This window comes from Vigna umbellata, chromosome 10, assembly GCF_029865625.1.
Source record: "Vigna umbellata cultivar VRB3 chromosome 10, Vumbellata_1.0, whole genome shotgun sequence".
Classification (NCBI taxonomy): domain Eukaryota; kingdom Viridiplantae; phylum Streptophyta; class Magnoliopsida; order Fabales; family Fabaceae; genus Vigna; species Vigna umbellata.
In genome coordinates, this window is record NC_142174.1 from 20,227,103 (window position 1) to 20,247,540 (window position 20,438).

At 35.7% G+C, this 20,438-nt stretch overlaps 1 protein-coding gene and 1 long non-coding RNA gene across 2 annotated transcripts; one reads left to right on the forward strand and one right to left on the reverse strand.

The window, feature by feature from the left end:
* Positions 1-7,408: 7,408 nt before the first annotated feature.
* Positions 7,409-13,923, reverse strand: LOC148192134 (uncharacterized). Its single transcript, XM_088100228.1, has 2 exons — positions 13,488-13,923; positions 7,409-7,589 (listed from the first exon to the last, which is right to left on the reverse strand). The coding sequence occupies exons 1-2, from the start codon at positions 13,882-13,884 to the stop codon at positions 7,558-7,560; spliced, it is 429 nt and encodes a 142-aa protein (XP_087956354.1). The 5' UTR covers positions 13,885-13,923; the 3' UTR covers positions 7,409-7,557.
* A 4,118-nt stretch (positions 13,924-18,041) lies between these two features.
* On the forward strand, positions 18,042-20,339 carry LOC148192135 (uncharacterized). The gene is made up of 3 exons (XR_015782483.1): positions 18,042-18,194; positions 18,301-18,391; positions 20,098-20,339. It is a non-coding gene; the product is annotated as an uncharacterized LOC148192135 (long non-coding RNA).
* Positions 20,340-20,438: the final 99 nt, after the last annotated feature.

The window sequence follows — 20,438 nt, forward strand, 5'->3', positions numbered from 1 at the left end:
TTGGTGCATTCAAAGGTGTATAATGAACATACTGAGGCACCCTAGGAAGGTCTCTGTGCCTCTGCTCGCTTGCTCCCTCATTTATCCCCACCATCCATCCTCCATCCTTCCTCCCCCGGTTTGATCTGGCTTGCGGAAGCGCCTCTTCTCTCTGTGCTTGTTGGAAAGTGTAACACCCCTTCTCAGAATGTCACAGAAATTTTTTCAAAATAATTGTTTACATTTAAAGGCACAACATTTAATATTATTGCCGAAAAAATACATCAAAGTATTAGAGAGTAATTATTGGATTACAAACCGAATATTAAAAGTTGTTTTAAAATTACAAACCATAACAAATTAAAAGTCTGCTTAAAATACAATACTTCACGATAATTTATTTTCACACTTTAAAATTTCCATGTAAATTTCCCAACACGCTCCTTGTTCTAAACTTCTTCAGCTTCACCTGGAACATCATCTACTCCCGTATAACGATACGCGTTATACGATCATCGTAGTCACACAAATAGGGTGAGCTAACCATAACCATAAAAATAATAATTTACAGATAAGCGTACGCACTATAAACGTCTAATAATATTAATAGCGTATTAATAAGATCGTAACACCTCTGCCGAAAGAACTTAATACCATAATTGTAATTGACTAGGCAATTTATTCATAAGTGAATTTAAGTTTGTTTATCCTCTTGTACTATATCATGTAAAGCTAGGTAACCAGAACAAGGAAATTTCTTCGGACACGACTCGAAGTTATCAGACCTATTGATTTTGTCCTTCACCCGCAGCTAATGGACGTTGGTCCTTCACACGCAGCTATTGGACCTAACTTGGTTCTTGTCCTTCACACGCAGCTATTGAACACTGGTCCTTCACACGCAACTATTGGACCGCGGATAAGAGTTGTCCTCCACACACCGCTTTAGACATATCTTCTCGGTTCTTCAAGGACTTACGAGTAAAAACATTGGTGAGTAACATCCATTCACCAAGCACAATACTCAGCACGAGTTAGAATTTTACGGGCTAGATATCTGTATTTCCCTCAAAAGGGTAAAATGACAGAACTCGTATCCACCTATCGCCTTATATAGGCAAAAGGAAATTATCCTTTTAACTACCGAGATAAAGCATAAAAATATTTTTGATTATACACGATAAGACTATAAAATTCTTAAAGGCTATCTAATTAAATCCCACGAAAATAAATTACATGCCAACTTGCATTAAATACAGAAATCACATTCAAGACAAATTGCTGTCAATTCCGGCCTTCGCTTAATGTTTCACCCGTAACTCTCTCTATACAACTCTGAATGAGTTGATTCTTGTTTTGTTGGATTCTAGACATAAAAACCTTTCATATGAATGCTAACTCGTAATTTTTGGACTAAAGGATCAGCTGCAGTAAAAATTTTAAAGTAAACATTTTCGTCACGTTTTTCTGTATTTTCAGCTATGACCTTTCTTGATTGTTTTGTTTATTACTCTCTCCACATAATTCCAAATAATATGGTTCTTTTTGCGTTAGAAAATAGATTCAATAAGCTTTCTTTAGACACTGGAATTAAAATTTTTGGACCACTGTACTAACTGCAGTGAAATTATGAAAATCAGCATTTTCTGAGCTTCCTGGACAGGTGTACATGATCCTCTATCAAAGTTAGTGACAAAATTACCCAGATTGAAGAAAGCATCATTAGAACTCTACTGGGATTTGAGGGTATTTGGTCTTCCCCCACATGTGCCAGTTTATATCACATTTTCTGATGCATTGGAGGTGATTGGGGGAGACAGGATGTTGAATATTTCCATCATTCAGCTGTGGTGCATGTAAGTTAGTCAATTTGGTCTTTCATATTACTTTTATTTACATTGTTATATAGTTTCTAACAACTTAACTTTTTTATTTTAGGTACATGGACACAATCGTTGTAGACCAAGGTCGGTCTTCCATGTACGGATTTGTTGAACCTCAGACCATTCAACCATCTGGTAACACACTTCAAAACAGACAAGATTATTTGCAAACATGGATGGATGAGTCAAAAAGAGACGTATACCTTGTGCCATACATTGACGGGTAGGTGTTGTTATATGTGGTCAGTTTATTATTATAGTTTCGTTAATTAGTTGAATAACTATTTGTCCTTCGTGATAGGTCGCACTGGCAGCTGATGGTAATCATTCCCAAACAATGTAAAATTATATTTTTTTGTTCATTGCACAGGAGGATGAAAACTGAGTTGAGAACCATGCTTCAAGGGTAAGTGTTTCTCCAAAAATGACTTTGAATTTGATGTTCACCTTCAACTTTTACGATAAAATAGTCATATTAATTATACTTTGTGTTTTCAATCTGTACAGAGTTATTGGTAAATCTCGTGGTCAACTGGTTCAAATTTTGTATCCAAAGGTTGTAAGTCATTTATAGTTTCCTTTTCATTTATGTTATTGAATGATCTAAATTCTTAACTATTTAGTTTGTTATTTTAGTGTAACCACCAGCTAGATTCATGGGAATGTGGCTTCTATGTGATGTGTTGGATTAAGACCATCATTCGAGCAGTCATTACAGATGACTGGAATGAGGTAATGATGTATACCTTAAATACATTAATAATCATATTCATCTTCAACTATATATGAAACAATAATGAATCTTTGTTGAATTTTGCAGCGCTTCAAGACTACATCGCCTATTACAGAAGACACAATTAAACAGATAAGGCAGGAGTGGACCGCTTATCTTCTGCAAAGATGGAGTTAGGAATAGTTATATTTGTTGTTGAACATTGTTTAGTTTTAGTTTAAGTTTTATGTTGATAGTTTGGTAGTGGATTGAACTCCACATTAAGTAGAACTTTGTTTATATAAAACACATTTTTATATTATTGCAAAATTGTTCAGGGACATTTTTCTGCTTTTCAGGTGTGGTTTTATTGAAAAAATAAACTAATTTTAAAAAAAAAAACGCCCAGTAGACGTCCGTTGGTGCACAGTCGGACGTCTATAGACGTCTGTCAGTGCACACACGGACGTCCACCCCCCAGCTCCTACCTAAAACATTTCAGCAAGGTAGACGTCAGGGGGGAGGAGGCGGACATATATATAGGCGTCCGTCCTGACACAACGGACGTTTATATAGGCGTCCGTCCAGACACAACGGACGTTTACATAGGCGTCCGTCCAGACAAAACGGACGTTCATGTAGACGTCCATCCTGACAAACGGACGTTCATGTAGATGTCCGTCCTGACACAACGGACGTGCATGTAAACGTCCGTCATGACACAACGGACGTTCATGTAGACGTCCGTGCTGACACAACGGACGTCTGAGCGACGTCACCCACATAAACGTCAGGCGTACGGCGGACGCAAAAGGCCAAAATATCGGACGTTAAAACCCCTTTCTGCACTAGTGACATGACTCACGGTAGATTAATTATAACAAAAAAAAATTAAACTTTTGCTTCAATTAAGACAATACAAATGAGAGGGGTGCCATGGTTTCAAATCTGATTTCCAAGGCAAGTTAGAGAAGTGATTAAATATAATTCTAAAACACATTATTAAACAGGTTTTCTATAAGGCTTAAATCCTTTCTATGGTGCTTATACGTAGGGTTGGCCCTTTTCACATAGATAACAGTTTGGCATTTAAGTAATAAGGCATGACATCATTCTTATTAAAGAATTCATATTTAATCTAATTAGAGTAGAACACGATAGAAGTGATTAAATCGAAGTAACCAATGTATGGTCCTATTCGGTGGTCTTAAAATAAATTGCAGCAGCAAAAAGAAAAATAACTTAGACATCATATAACAAAATGAGAATATGAATTATCTATGCAAATAGATTTTCGTGCACAAAGAATTTATGATGCAAGGAGGAATAAATTGATTTGGGTGGAGAGTAAATTTTAATAAAACAATCTAACACAGAACAACATTGATTGGCTAAATAAAGAATGAAGGGATGCTTAATGTTACTTTAAATAACTACTCTGGAAAGTTATAATAGTAGTATAAAATGAATTGAAATAATAAATTAAACAAGGGTGAGGCATAGATTTAAGATTTATCAAACAAAACAAGATTGCCAAAGCGAACAATATTAATTCATCCCCTAGAAAAGAAAATTGATCTGAGAAGATAATTTCCTTAAAGTAACTAAACTAAAATGGCCAGAATCTAGCTACGACGTTTTCTTTCAAGTAAGAATAACCATGAGGTATGGTCTCATGCAAAGCTCTACTTTAAATAAAAAAAAAATCCAGCAGCAGGATTTATAAAATCTGACATGTTGGTTTAGATTTTCAATGATTCTTAGGATGTTTATCTACTCCACGGGTGTCTTCTCATCATAGCCATACTCTCTGATTTAGGACAGAGCAAAAGAAATGACATGCTACAACTTTTCTTATTAAAGAATTGATAATTAGACAACATGCCACGGTTAAATTATTTTATGGCAGCAACAAAGATTCACTACAAGGTATGATTAGTGAGAGAAATTTTATTAAATAAATGAGACCCATGCATGAGGTATGGTTTATCTGACAGAATAGGTACAACTATGGAGCAATACAACGAAACAATTTTTTTTTTCTATACTCCAATATCCTAGATAAGTGAGGTTTAACTCTCACGCGTATTACTACCCTAAAGAAAGATTGGCAAGTTCACCATTTAATCAGAACCAAATCTACAAGACACACACACACACACACACACACACACACACATATATATATATATATATATATATATATATATATATATATATATATATATATATATATATATATATATACACACACATTCAGCCAGTCTAGCTCCAATTTTTTTCTTTTTCTTCATTTCAACAAAATTTTGTGCAGAGACATAAAGTTTGCGGATTACATGGTTATACAGCTACAAGGATCCAGAACAGAGAAACCATAGCTCATCTTTCAGTTTAAATATTTCAAGGTATCATACGATATATATATATCAAGATTAACTCTTCTACTTTTCAACGTAAATAAAGAAATGAATTAGCTCCCCTACCTATTTCTCCAGCAAAGGTTGGTTGGTTCTTTAAGTTTTTCAGCCCTTACTTTGTTGATCCAAGTCTCCTTCTTCCTTAGTTTCTCAACTTCTCCGGCAAAACTCCAATTTCAGATATCTCTCCCTTTCACTCTTTCAGTTCTTGCTATTTTTATTTTCTTTTCTTTTCCTAATGAAATCCTACGATTTATTAGCAAACAGAAGGTCCCTCCATTTCCAAATAGGAATCATGTTGGTCACTAGAAAAGGATAATATTGGTTCTTAAGGTCAAAATTTCGTTCAATGTTTCCCACAGAGTCGTTTCATGATGAAAGTTTTGTCTTATTGTGTGCACTTAAGAAGATATTGTGCTATGTTTACACAAAAAGTGACCCCATGGTAAGGAAAAATAGACCAGAACCGTGAAGAGTGGAGAAAGCAACAAAAATCAAAATTATTATCAGATTAAGTGGGGGAAAAGATTGGTAATGGTTGAAGGAGAAAAGATTCATGCTACTCAATATGGCCCTTAGTATACACAAAGATAAGTTCTTCACGTGGCCAATGTATATACATCATAATTCAAGCTTTTAGAACTAAAAAAATATATATGAAGAATTAATTATAATAAAAAAAACAATCAAACAGAATAAAGAAAATTATGAATTCTTCACAAAAGTAAGTAATATAATAGAATTACATCTTAAACACTTAAATACACAATTACCATCACAAAAAAAATAAGAAATTCTTACTAACTAAATATTAGTTACAAAATAAATTATCTTATAGTATTAATTTATTTTTGGGTCTTACAGAAAGCACGCCCCTCGTCAATTCGAATAAACCTTGCTGCCCTATTCTGCAGCTCGGCCAACGTCTGGGGTTCCTCTACATAAAGGAAGTCCACAAAAGGTCATGGTCTTAGCGCCGTTGTCAGGGCACCTATGATTAACTTCTGGTCCACATTTCTTATTTGACGCGCGGTTTGATTAAAGCGGTCCATAAACGCCTTAAGTGTTTCTTCTCTCCCTTGCCTCATCCGGACTAAAGCAAGATACGTCAATCCCTACGTTCTGTTGGATGTGTATTGTTGACTAAATAAATATGTGGCGAACCTGTCCACCGTCTCAGGTTGCAATGAATGAAACCAATCCAACGCCTCATCCTTTAGAGACAATGAGAATACTCTACACCAAACCGAATCATCTAAAGAATAAATCGTCATGGCATCAACAAAAGATCTAAGATGCTTTTCAGGATCGGTTATCCCTCCATACTTTTCCATTATTGGAGCACTTTATTTTCAGGCATGGGCGCCCTTATCACTGTTGCGGTAAAAGGATGAAGCCCTTCGGCTTGATCGGGACGTTCTACGAGCACTAAATAGTCTTCACGGACCGGGTTATTCATAGGTATTGGATTCTCCACATTGTTTCCCGGTCGGTTTCCCGCATTTCGCTCCTCGTGATTCTCTGCATTTTGCCTTGCATGATTCCCCGCGTTCTGTCCAGCTTGATTCTCCACGTTTCGCCCTCCACCCTGCGTATTACGTCTTGAGGCATTAGTTACCTCCCGTGTCCCATTTTCACGTGTGGGACGATTACTCTCCCCCCATTCTCTGGATTAGCGACCTCATTATTCACTGACTGCACCGACTGTCCCGCCGCCCCATTGCCCCGATCCGCCCTTATTACTGCCATCTCCGCCCTCAACTCCTGCATCTGCCTTTGCATTTCTTGTAGCACCTGTAATTGAAGCTCCTCTACCATTGCGGTCTCACTTGGGTTTCCTCGACACACTCTCGGCCCCACGGTGGGCGCCAAATGTTTCAGTATGTAGGTCCGAGACTGCGCTTCCTTCTTCCCCACTGCGATGCCAACGCGATCCCCTTCAAAATATCGACTCCACTGCACCGATCGGTCGTCCCCTGCAGAAAAATACTCCGACGCTCAAGTCAGTATTTGTTCAAAAAGTCTCAACGCTGTAATTATTTAGATCAAAAGTACCTTTACCTGGACACCCATCATATATTTATAAACTTGATTCCTAATGACAACCGTTACCTGCTAATTAATGCCATATTCATTTCATATATTTTATTTCCTATTGTTCGTTCTCTGACCATTAACGCCCATGTTTCGTTTTTCAGTGTATTGATTGACCTTTAATGCTCTTTATTCGTCTATTATATGCCTCCTCCCACTCTCAGTTTTAACCGATCGGCTAATTTCTTTATCTAATCGATCGGCCAACCTCCTTAAGGTAATCTATGTAACACCCGAATATTTTAAAGGGTATTACTGATAGTAGAGACTAAATTAATTTGATATCTCATATAAACAATCAAACTTTATTTCAATTACTCCAAAGTACAATACCAAACTTACAAACTTTAAACAATATAGTCTTCACCATTGAAATTTCAACTTATAAATTTTACACAACATAATCTTCCCAATACAAATTTATTCTTTTTACAAAAATCCCTGAAAGTTTTTCCCCGCATCTCTCTCATCTCTAAGCTTTTTCAACCGCATCTGCAACATTATCTAATCACATATAACATGAGTTATATGATCATAGTACAAACAAATAAGGGTAAGCCAACCATATCATAAAATCATTAAACTTGTAACAAAAATATTAAAATCAGGTATTTCTGCAATTGATAAAATATCATTATTCCGATGTCATTAATTCATCATTATCAAAATCATCTTTCTCATTTCCATAAATCTTACAAGTGTACCATGCTTACTCATGAAGCCTTATGGTCAGACCGCTCTCTGCCTGCTTCCTTAAGCCTCACTTACATACTATGTCTTACTTTCTGAAGCCTTATGGTCAGACCCCTCTCTGCCTGCTTCCATAAATCTCAGGTGTTACTTTGCTCATACCAAACTCTCATGGTATAACTCGAACATACTACTCCCGGTAGTAAACATCATTTCATAAGTAATGATTTCTCATATCCACTCCAACATTTCATAAAAACCAACAATTCATACCCTCTTATCCACCTAACTCAATCATGTTCATTCTTTAATCATGAATTCATAATAACCCGTTTTGGTATCGATAAATTAAACACATTGACAGATATCATGCTTCATATTATAAACTCATTTTGCCCATAACGAGTATAACTCAACATATTTTCACCAAACAAAGATCATGGATCAACCAAAATACATCAACATATCTTAGGAACTACATATTAAAGTCTGGGCTCAATGTAATGATAAATAAAATATATATGAAATTTTTACCATGATAATATTATGCATCTACAATCAACTTGTTTTATTTTATTTTCATCCTAGTAGAGATTTTTCTTTACCCCAATTGGTCACCGGAGAGGACCCAGATGTCTGAACGCATCAAACTCACCTTCGACGCCAGCACATATGACTAGTCACAACTGACTGGACCAGGCCAGGGCTGCTCTATGATCAGGGATGTGCCAACTCAGGTTTTTAAGGTTCCTCTATCCTACCAACAAAGGGAGGCCTTCAATAATTAACAATTTATTTATTTAATTTATCTACCTTGTTTTCTTATGCTCTAAATCTTAAAATGCCTAATTTTACTTCCTCTCACAACAACCTCAAACACTGTATATATATTTAATACCCATATACAAGCTATTATAGAACCCTTATTCCAAACCTTCCAACAAGATTAATTTCAGCCAACAAACTCATTCAATAAAATCATCACAATAAACATCCATAATAGAATTCATACAAGATAATTATAAACAATTAACAATAATAAAACATTACTATAAATGGTCATAGAAGAATACAATATTTGACAATCATAAAAATAATCTTAATATAAAAATTCATGGGGAAACAAGAAGTTGAATCTGGCAGAGCCGGTTAGACAACTTCTAATCCATCCATCAATACAATATAATTAAATAACAAGAACAATACATGTCTGGGGAAATAAGAAGTTGAATCTGGCAGAGCCGGTTAGACAACTTCTAATCCTTCCAAAAATGCAATAAAATAAATAAGTAAAGAAATAAATAGTTTGGGGAAAACAAGAAGTTGAATCTGGCAGAGCCGGTTAGACAACTTCTAATCCTTCCAAAAATGTAATAAAATAAATACGGAAGGAAATAAAAAAAAATTTTGGGGAATCAAGAAATTGAATCTGGCAGAGCCGGTTAGACAATTTCTAATCCTTCCAAAATAAAAATATAAACCACTAATAACATACAATTGACATAACATAATCAATATCACATTTTACAATTATCACACTTGGATATTAACACACAAAAAAAAACATATTCTCATTTAAAATTCAAAATCATACAGAAACAAAATACTCCATATTTAAGATTTAAAATCAGACAAAAGAAAAATATAGCATATTCAAGACTCAAGATAATACAAAAAGAAATACTCAAAGTTAGCTTCCCTTACCTCTATTCCAGACTTAGTTTCCTCTTCTCAAACCGTTCTCCGGAAACTTCCAGAATTTCCCCTCTTTAACTAGAATTTCCTCTAACTCTCTTCTCTCACAATTTCTCTAGAATTTTGGTGTAAATCTTCAGCCTCCCCCCCTTGGCTATTTATAGCCAAAAATTTTACTATTCATTTTTACTATTCATTTTTACTATTCACTTTTACTATTCATTTTTACTATTCAAAAATTATTTTTTATTCACCATTCTTATCTCTGAATGATTAATTCTACGTGGAGTGTTCTCTTCCATAATTTATTTTAATATTTTTTTTTTAACTATTCACTATTCACTATTCACTATTTACTATTTACTATTCACTATTCACTATTCACATTTCTAAAAAAATCCTAAATAAGTTATCAAAAATTTGAAGCTCTCCCTCCAAAATTACTATAACTTTATATCCAAAAATTTACATTTTTCTATCCATTAAAATTATTATTACTAATAAAATGTTAAAATTTACTATTATAAATATTTTTTTTTTTTCATGGATCTTACATTTTAACATACAAATATTTTCAAGGATCTTACAATCTCCCCAACAACAATTATTTTCGCCCTCGAAAATTATTTATTTAAACAAAGACTATTTAACAAAAAAAAAATTACTTACAAAAGAGATATGGATATTCCTTTATCATAAATTCTTCCAATTCCCAAGTCATTTCCTGTGTGTCTTCATTCCAAAGTACCTTTACCGTGCGAATATCCTTCCCTCTTAACTTTTTCATTTGAACATCTAGTATACGCACTGGGCCAACTTCCATTGTTAAATTTTCCTTGACCTGAATTTCATCAACTTCTAACACATGCTTTGGATCTGGAATATACTTCCGCAGTTGGGATACATGAAAAACGTTATGCAAATATGTCAATCGAGGTGGTAGTGCTATCTCATAAGCCACTGGCCCAATCTTTTTGAGAATTTGATACGGTCCGAGAAATTTTGGTGTCAGTTTCCTCATCTTGATAGCTCTCCCGACTCCTGTAGTTGGCGTTACTCGTAAGAATACATGATCTCCTTCTTCAAATTCTAACGGTCTTCTTCTTTTGTCGGCATATGACTTTTGTCTACTTTGAGTTGCTTTCATCCGATCTTGGACTAATTTTATTTTTTCTGTGGTTTGTTGTAATAGCTCGGGTCCCACTGTCAGTGCTTCCCCATCTTGAAACCAACACAACGGTGTTCTACATCTTCTTCCATATAAAGCTTCATATGGTGGCATACCAATACTGGAATGATAACTGTTGTTGTAAGTAAATTCTACTAATGGTAGTATCTCATTCCAACTTCCAAGATGATCTAATACACAAGTTCTCAGCAAATCCTCCAAAGATTGAATAGTCCTTTCTGTTTGACCATCAGTCTGAGGGTGATAAGCCGAACTCATCTTCAACTGTGTTCCCAGAGCCTTCTGTAGCGTCTGCCAAAACCTTGAAGTAAACCTTGGATCTCTGTCTGACACAATGCTTGTAGGTATGCCATGCAACCTCACTACTTCCCCGATGTATAACTCCGTCAGCTTTTCTAGTGACATACGTTGATTAATAGGCAAAAAGTGAGCGCTCTTGGTTAGTCTATCAACGATAACCCAGATAGAATCGTGACCTTTTGATGATTTTGGTAAATGTGTTACAAAGTCCATCGAGATACTGTCCCACTTCCATTGAGGAATGTCTAACTGTCGTAACATCCCTCCCGGTTTTTGATGCTCCACTTTTGCTTTTTGACACACCAAGCAGGCTGCTACAAACTCGGCCACATCCCTCTTCATTCCATTCCACCAAAATGACTCTTTCAGGTCCTTATACATCTTAGTCATACCTGGATGTATGCTAAGACGACTTTTATGGCCTTCGTCTAAAATTAAATGTTTTAATTCACTCTTTGCAGGGATACACACTCTGTTTTTAAATCGAAGTATGCCATCTTTACTTAGAACGAACTCCTTAGCTTGATCGGTGTCCAACAACCTGATCTTTTGCTGCAACTCTTGATCCATCGACTGCTCAACCTTCACTTGTTCTAAGAAGTCACTAGTGATTACTAAATGACTACACCATATGTGATCTGGGTTTAACTGCAACCCCAAGTTCATATCACGTAACTTTTCTAACAGTTCTAATTCCTTCACCATCATCGTTGTTATCTGAGCTTGTCTCCTACTCAATGCATCTGCCACCACATTGGCTTTTCCTGGGTGATATAAAAGCTCGAAGTCATAATCCTTCATATATTCCATCCATCTTCTTTGTCGCATGTTCAATTCCTTTTGATCGAACAAATACTTTAGACTCTTATGGTCACTAAAAACTTGGAAACTTGCCCCATAGAGGTAGTGTCTCCATGTCTTTAATGCAAATACTACTGCTGCAAGTTCGATGTCATGCGTTGGGTAGTTTTTCTCATGCGCTTTTAACTGCCTAGATGCATAAGCTACAGGTCTCCTTCCTTGCATTAGAACGCACCCCAATCCTTGATATGACGCATCGCAGTACACCTCAAAAGATTTGCTAGAGTCTGGAATGATTAATACTGGTGCTGATGTTAGTCGTTGCTTCATATTTTCAAAACTGGCTTCGCACTTGTCAGTCCACAGAAATGGTTGATCTTTACGAGTTAACTGAGTTAGAGGACCTACAATCTTGGAAAACCCTTCGACAAAACGTCGGTAATAACCGGCTAATCCTACAAAACTTCGTACTTCAGTTACAGTTTTCGGCCGCTCCCACTTTAGCACAGCTTCCACTTTTGCTGGATCCACTGAGATTCCTTAAGCAGAAATCACATGACCCAAAAATTGTACTTTCTCTATCCAGAACTCACACTTTGATAGTTTCCCATACAATTGATGTTTTCTTAAAATTTCCAACGCCACCCTCAAGTGTTCTGCATGTTTTTCCTTATTCTCTGAATAGATAAGAATATCGTCGATAAATACTACCACGAACTTATCTAAACATGACCGAAATATTCTGTTCATGTAGTCCATAAAAATCGCTGGGGCATTCGTCACACCAAACGGCATTACCACGTACTCAAAGTGTCCATAGCGAGATCTGAAAGCCGTCTTTTGTACATCTTCCGTCTTGACAAGAATCTGATGGTAACCAGATCTGAGATCAATTTTTGAAAACACCTCTGCTCCTCTCAACTGATCTAATAGATCATCGATTCTTGGCAAAGGATATTTGTTCTTTATTGTAACCTTGTTCAACTGTCGATAATCCACGCACAACCTTGAACTTCCATCCTTCTTCTTCACCAGCAATACAGGAGCTCCCCATGGAGACACACTTGGACGGATAAACTTCTTCTCCAACAGATCTTCGATTTGCTTTTTCAACTCTGCTAGTTCGGCAGGAGCCATTCTGTATGGAGCCATAGAAACCGGGCCAGCTCCGGGCACTAGATCTATTGTGAAATCGATCTCTCGACTAGGTGGTAAACCTGGCACTTCTTCTGGAAAAACATCAACATATTCTTCTACCACAGGTATTCCGATGATTTGTTCTTCAATATTCTCTCTTTTCTCCTGAGCTAACACCACATAGCAGGTAGCTCCATCTTTGATATCCTTCGCAGCGACTCGAGTTGAGCTTAGTTCTAAATTGTTCAAATTTAGAAACTCTATCTTTTGTTTCCCACAATCAATAAGAACGTGATTGGCAGTCAACCAATCCATTCCTAAAATAATGTCTAGATTTTGAAGGGGTAAGCAGATCAAGTTCACTTTGAACTTGCGTCCTGCAATTTGGATCGGGCATCCGACACAGACTGAACTGGTCGTAACTGGTCCCGATGCTGGTGTAGAAACTACTAATTCACACCCTAGATCAAGCATCGGTAATCCGAGTCTTTCTAAACATGCTAGAGATATAAAGGAGTGTGTGGCTCCAGAGTCAAACAAAACATATACGCATTCTCCTAACAGCATACAGGTGTGTAAGATTAATGTACCTGGCTTAGTAGCCTCTTCTGCAGACATTGCGAATACTCTTCCTGTTGCCCGGGGCTTTACTTCAGCAGAATCTTGTTGTTGTGGTTCTCCCACCTTCTTTTTCTTTGGACAGACATTAGCAAAGTGTCCTGGATCATTGCAGATGAAACATCTCTTCCCTTCAACTCTTTCCCCAGTAAGTTTAGGGCAGTCACGTCTGAAATGTGCCCCTCCACACTCAAAACACTTCACTGTTCCTCGATATGATAATTGTGGTTTTTCATAAGGTTTCTTGTTGAATTTCATTGAAGATTCTCCCTTTGCAAGTCTGGAAACTCTACTTGGATCAAACTCCAACAATTCTATCATTCTGGCTTTCTCTACCAATGCTGGAAACTCTTGTATTTCCAATGGCATAAGTACCTTCTTCAGTTCATGCCTTAGTCCTCCCTCGAATTTTCGACATCTCCATTCTTCTGTGATATTCTGAGTATAAAACCTCGAGAGATAATTAAATTTTACTACGTACTCTTGTACTGATAACCTTCTTTGTTGTAAGGTCAGAAACTCCGCCTCCCTTGCAAATTTTGCACTGTTTGGAAAATATTTTTCCAAGAACCTTATCTTAAAGTTCTCCCAATTCACAGTCTCACCACGAACCGTCATCAACTGTTGCATACTTTCCCACCAATATTCAGCCTCACCCACCAAAAGAAATGATGCATAAGTTAATTTTTGTTCTTCTGAGCAAGTTATTACCCGAAAAATCTTCTCGTTCTGCCTTAGCCAAGAGTCAGCCTCATCAGGAGTAGCCTCCCCATTAAATTTAGTTGGATCATGCCTTAAGAAGTCATTCAAGCTAGAATGATTTTGAGGTACTTGACCAACTTGTTGTTGCTGCATCTTTGTCGAGTTTAAATGATTTCTTCAAAAAGATAACAATACAATTTAGCATATGATATCAATTTCCTCCAAATAGTCATTTTCATCATAACCATTAATAGTTTTACTAAGAATAATAATTTCACTCCCCATAGTCCAAAAATACTTTCGAAAACCATTGCTCTGATACCATAATGTAACACCCGAATATTTTAAAGGGTATCACTGATAGTAGAGACTAAATTAATTTGATATCTCATATAAACAATCAAACTTTATTTCAATTACTCCAAAGTACAATACCAAACTTACAAACTTTAAACAATATAGTCTTCACCATTGAAATTTCAACTTATAAATTTTACACAACATAATCTTCCCAATACAAATTTATTCTTTTTACAAAAATCCCTGAAAGTTTTTCCCCGCATCTCTCTCATCTCTAAGCTTTTTCAACCGCATCTGCAACATTATCTAATCACATATAACATGAGTTATATGATCATAGTACAAACAAATAAGGGTAAGCCAACCATATCATAAAATCATTAAACTTGTAACAAAAATATTAAAATCAGGTATTTCTGCAATTGATAAAATATCATTATTCCGATGTCATTAATTCATCATTATCAAAATCATCTTTCTCATTTCCATAAATCTTACAAGTGTACCATGCTTACTCATGAAGCCTTATGGTCAGACCGCTCTCTGCCTGCTTCCTTAAGCCTCACTTACATACTATGTCTTACTTTCTGAAGCCTTATGGTCAGACCCCTCTCTGCCTGCTTCCATAAATCTCAGGTGTTACTTTGCTCATACCAAACTCTCATGGTATAACTCGAACATACTACTCCCGGTAGTAAACATCATTTCATAAGTAATGATTTCTCATATCCACTCCAACATTTCATAAAAACCAACAATTCATACCCTCTTATCCACCTAACTCAATCATGTTCATTCTTTAATCATGAATTCATAATAACCCGTTTTGGTATCGATAAATTAAACACATTGACAGATATCATGCTTCATATTATAAACTCATTTTGCCCATAACGAGTATAACTCAACATATTTTCACCAAACAAAGATCATGGATCAACCAAAATACATCAACATATCTTAGGAACTACATATTAAAGTCTGGGCTCAATGTAATGATAAATAAAATATATATGAAATTTTTACCATGATAATATTATGCATCTACAATCAACTTGTTTTATTTTATTTTCATCCTAGTAGAGATTTTTCTTTACCCCAATTGGTCACCGGAGAGGACCCAGATGTCTGAACGCATCAAACTCACCTTCGACGCCAGCACATATGACTAGTCACAACTGACTGGACCAGGCCAGGGCTGCTCTATGATCAGGGATGTGCCAACTCAGGTTTTTAAGGTTCCTCTATCCTACCAACAAAGGGAGGCCTTCAATAATTAACAATTTATTTATTTAATTTATCTACCTTGTTTTCTTATGCTCTAAATCTTAAAATGCCTAATTTTACTTCCTCTCACAACAACCTCAAACACTGTATATATATTTAATACCCATATACAAGCTATTATAGAACCCTTATTCCAAACCTTCCAACAAGATTAATTTCAGCCAACAAACTCATTCAATAAAATCATCACAATAAACATCCATAATAGAATTCATACAAGATAATTATAAACAATTAACAATAATAAAACATTACTATAAATGGTCATAGAAGAATACAATATTTGACAATCATAAAAATAATCTTAATATAAAAATTCATGGGGAAACAAGAAGTTGAATCTGGCAGAGCCGGTTAGACAACTTCTAATCCATCCATCAATACAATATAATTAAATAACAAGAACAATACATGTCTGGGGAAATAAGAAGTTGAATCTGGCAGAGCCGGTTAGACAACTTCTAATCCTTCCAAAAATGCAATAAAATAAATAAGTAAAGAAATAAATAGTTTGGGGAAAACAAGAAGTTGAATCTGGCAGAGCCGGTTAGACAACTTCTAATCCTTCCAAAAATGTAATAAAATAAATACGGAAGGAAATAAAAAAAAATTTTGGGGAATCAAGAAATTGAATCTGGCAGAGCCGGTTAGACAATTTCTAATCCTTCCAAAATAAAAATATAAACCACTAATAACATACAATTGACATAACATAATCAATATCACATTTTACAATTATCACACTTGGATATTAACACACAAAAAAAAACATATTCTCATTTAAAATTCAAAATCATACAGAAACAAAATACTCCATATTTAAGATTTAAAATCAGACAAAAGAAAAATATAGCATATTCAAGACTCAAGATAATACAAAAAGAAATACTCAAAGTTAGCTTCCCTTACCTCTATTCCAGACTTAGTTTCCTCTTCTCAAACCGTTCTCCGGAAACTTCCAGAATTTCCCCTCTTTAACTAGAATTTCCTCTAACTCTCTTCTCTCACAATTTCTCTAGAATTTTGGTGTAAATCTTCAGCCTCCCCCCCTTGGCTATTTATAGCCAAAAATTTTACTATTCATTTTTACTATTCATTTTTACTATTCACTTTTACTATTCATTTTTACTATTCAAAAATTATTTTTTATTCACCATTCTTATCTCTGAATGATTAATTCTACGTGGAGTGTTCTCTTCCATAATTTATTTTAATATTTTTTTTTTAACTATTCACTATTCACTATTCACTATTTACTATTTACTATTCACTATTCACTATTCACATTTCTAAAAAAATCCTAAATAAGTTATCAAAAATTTGAAGCTCTCCCTCCAAAATTACTATAACTTTATATCCAAAAATTTACATTTTTCTATCCATTAAAATTATTATTACTAATAAAATGTTAAAATTTACTATTATAAATATTTTTTTTTTTCATGGATCTTACATTTTAACATACAAATATTTTCAAGGATCTTACAATCTACATTTACCTTAACCCATTTTCTGATTTTTGTTCTTAGGTCTTGATTCCACGTAGTTCAAACAGTACCCATTTACACTACACCTATATTATCCCTATATTACTCTTTCCAACTCAATTATTCATTACTACCCCAAATTCCAACTGCATCAAACTTATTCCCCTGTTTTAATTCGAATGAAATATCATACAAGTTTCCCATTTTCCAAAATATGACAAGACCATTTCCAATTCAATATCAACTATTCAAAATGAATGCATACACACATGTCCCCTCCAATTCGCACCTTATCTTTTCCAGACCACAAACACAGTTTTAATTCCCACTTTATCCCTTTAAAATTACTTCAAGTTATATTCCCACTGCGATGCCAAGACTGGTGACTCAACATGGGAGGTGGAAGAGGCTGTGAAGAAATTGTACCCTCACCTATTCCCTGGTAAGCTTTAGAATTTTCGAGGACGAAAATTTTTGTAGTTAGGGGGAATGTGAGAACCTGATAAATTAATACACACTAATTCATTCTCTGATCACTATTTTAATGCACCGTGACACGTCAAAATGCACTCACACTTCCACTGCATGCGCCTGACATGTGTCACGGTTGGAGCATTCTGAGAAGGTTAGTGGGAGACAAGTGGCGTGTGGAGGTTGGGGAGTTTATTCTGCATGGGAAGAGAAAAATAATTCTGAAAAAAAAAACTCTCCCTCTTCCTCCTGCATGCTTCATCTTCTTCTCCGAATTTCTGCTTTCAAATTCTCTACCCTCTCTCTAAACCGTTTTCATCTTCTCTCTAAGATAACTCACCATCAAACCTCTGATCTCATTTCAGACACCATAGAAACCTTCCCTACACTGTGAACATCATTCTGATCCGAACAGAATTGAGAACTGAACTGGTAAGTTCTCGTCTTTGCACCTTCGTCCATTTAGTTCATGCAAACCAAAATTCTGGTTGCATGCATGAGTTAGAAGTCTAATCTGTTTACAATTTTGGTGTGTTAGATTAAATTGAAGTGGTTGAGTGAATTTCTGATAGAAAGCCGTGAGAGCACGAGAGAAACTCTAAGCATTTGGAAGTGCACTGCTAGATCAGGTAAGGGAAGCTTATAAGTTTAATTCATACTGCTTGATTTTTGTGATATGAGTTGCATGTATGTAAAGTCTGATGTTTGAGCTGTTATGAACGGTTACTGATATCTGATATGATTTCTGATGTTGGTTTAATCTGTCATGAACAAATACTGCTTGTATGTATTATATATGTTGTTTTTGATTTTGATTAAATGCATGTTGATCTGATCATGTATAAATGGAGTATGGTGATTGTATAGTTGGAATGATTCAAATGTTGAAATCTGTATGATGATGATGTTTAAGGTGAATTAAATCTGGAATGAAAGTTATAAAGTTATAAATTGGAAATCTGGAAAATTTTGCTAAGGTTGAGAAATCTGAAATTTCATTGTTTCCCCCTGATAAATGACGTTCGTCCCTGTACGGTCTTAAACCGTTCGGCATTTCAGTAAAGTAACTTAGATTGGGATTCTTTCATTTGGAAGGAATTCTGCTCATGAACGAGCGTCCCAAATTGAATGTCTGAGCGTTCGTCTAGCTCAGCAATATTTAAATATTTAAAACTTTATGAATAAGTAACGCTCGGTCTTATACCGAGGCGTTCGTCCTAATTAGCGTTCGGCCTTATGTTGAACGTTCGTCTTTGATAGCGCTCGTCCTTATGTCGAGCGTTCGTTTTTCATAAGCGTTCGGCCTTATGTCGAGCGTTCGTTATTCGTAGTGTTCGGCCTTATGTCGAGCGTCCGTTCTCAATAAGCGCTCGGTCTTATCACGAGCGTCCGTTCTGAATCTCGCTAGGTCTCTTACCTTGCGTTTGTACTAAGTGAATATTCAATTGATAAAATAGCGTTCGTTCAAAGTATTTAAATATTCATTTTTCTTTGCGTTCGTTCCATTCCTGGAATTGGATTCATATGTAAATCTCTTGAAAAAATAATTCTAAGTGTTGTTGACCCTCCTTTGTACATTAAATCTGGTTCAAGTTTCTATCATGATTATTTTTTAAGTACCAGTACACTTCAAGTCGAGTCGGTTCATTTAACAGAATCCACAGAAATTACGTTCGTTCTAAGTATTTTTCCTGAGTATCCAGTGAAGTTATTTGGACGTTCGTCCTGAGTGTTCAGTGGACTGTACGTTCGTTCTGTTATTCTCTTACAGTTAAAGATGAAATTGATGTTACATCATATTGAATTACAGTGTGAACACTATATGGATTGAATCTATGATTATGGATATTGGATGAGCGTTCCAGGGAGGAACGTCTCTTATATGATTGAATATGGAATTGGTAAAGTATGACTGTGGTTAGTTAATGCTGGCTTGGTCCATCCTGATATTCCGTGATGCTCATCTTCACGTAGAAGGGGGTAGTCATGTGTGGGAATGGCAGGAGGTCTTTCGTATCCCTCACTTAGCAGGGGCGAAGGATTAACCTCAAGTGGAAGCTGATTAGGTATATCCCGGCTACTACACCACTTGGGTGCAAGGACGCCTATAACTACATGGTTCATACAGTCCGGACGGTCTGTCTTATATATCTTTCTGTGTTAAATTACATGATTAAGTTACTTGATGTATGTGTGAATCGAATTACGAACTGTATGTGTGTTGTATTAATTAAACAGTATAAGCTTACCCTTGCGTTTTCCATTTGTGTTGTCTACTGTCCATGTGCTTTCGTCTTGTCAAAATGCAATGATCATCCGTTGTGGATGTGAGCAGATGGTGATGCATCCCTTGAAGTCATGCTGGAAGAAGAAAATTTGGAGGATGCAAATCTGGTGGAAGTTGAAGTTAAAGCCGAGCCTTAGAGCGCTCGTTAGTTTAGTACTGTATATATATATTAGCTCATTTTGGGACGTTCGGTTATCATCTTGTAAAACCGTTCGTTATTAGTGCTCGTTATTTTGAGCTGTAATTTGTAACTCTGAAACCTTAAGTTGTTCTGCTTTATTTTCTCTGCACTTGGATACGCTCGTTATTTGTACACCAGCCGTTAGGCTTTGAACCTTGATTTCCTGTTAATATTAAGACTGTTTACTGTTCACTGTTAATTGTAATTA

Bases quoted from the DNA above. Each gene is read 5' to 3' on its own strand.
- LOC148192134 (XM_088100228.1), bottom strand. From the start codon at position 13,884: ATGCCATTGGAAATACAAGAGTTTCCAGCATTGGTAGAGAAAGCCAGA. The intron at 7,590-13,487 runs GTACATTAATCT...ATATGTGATTAG, and splicing joins AGAAGAGGCTACTAAGCCAG to ATAATGTTGCAGATGCGGTT.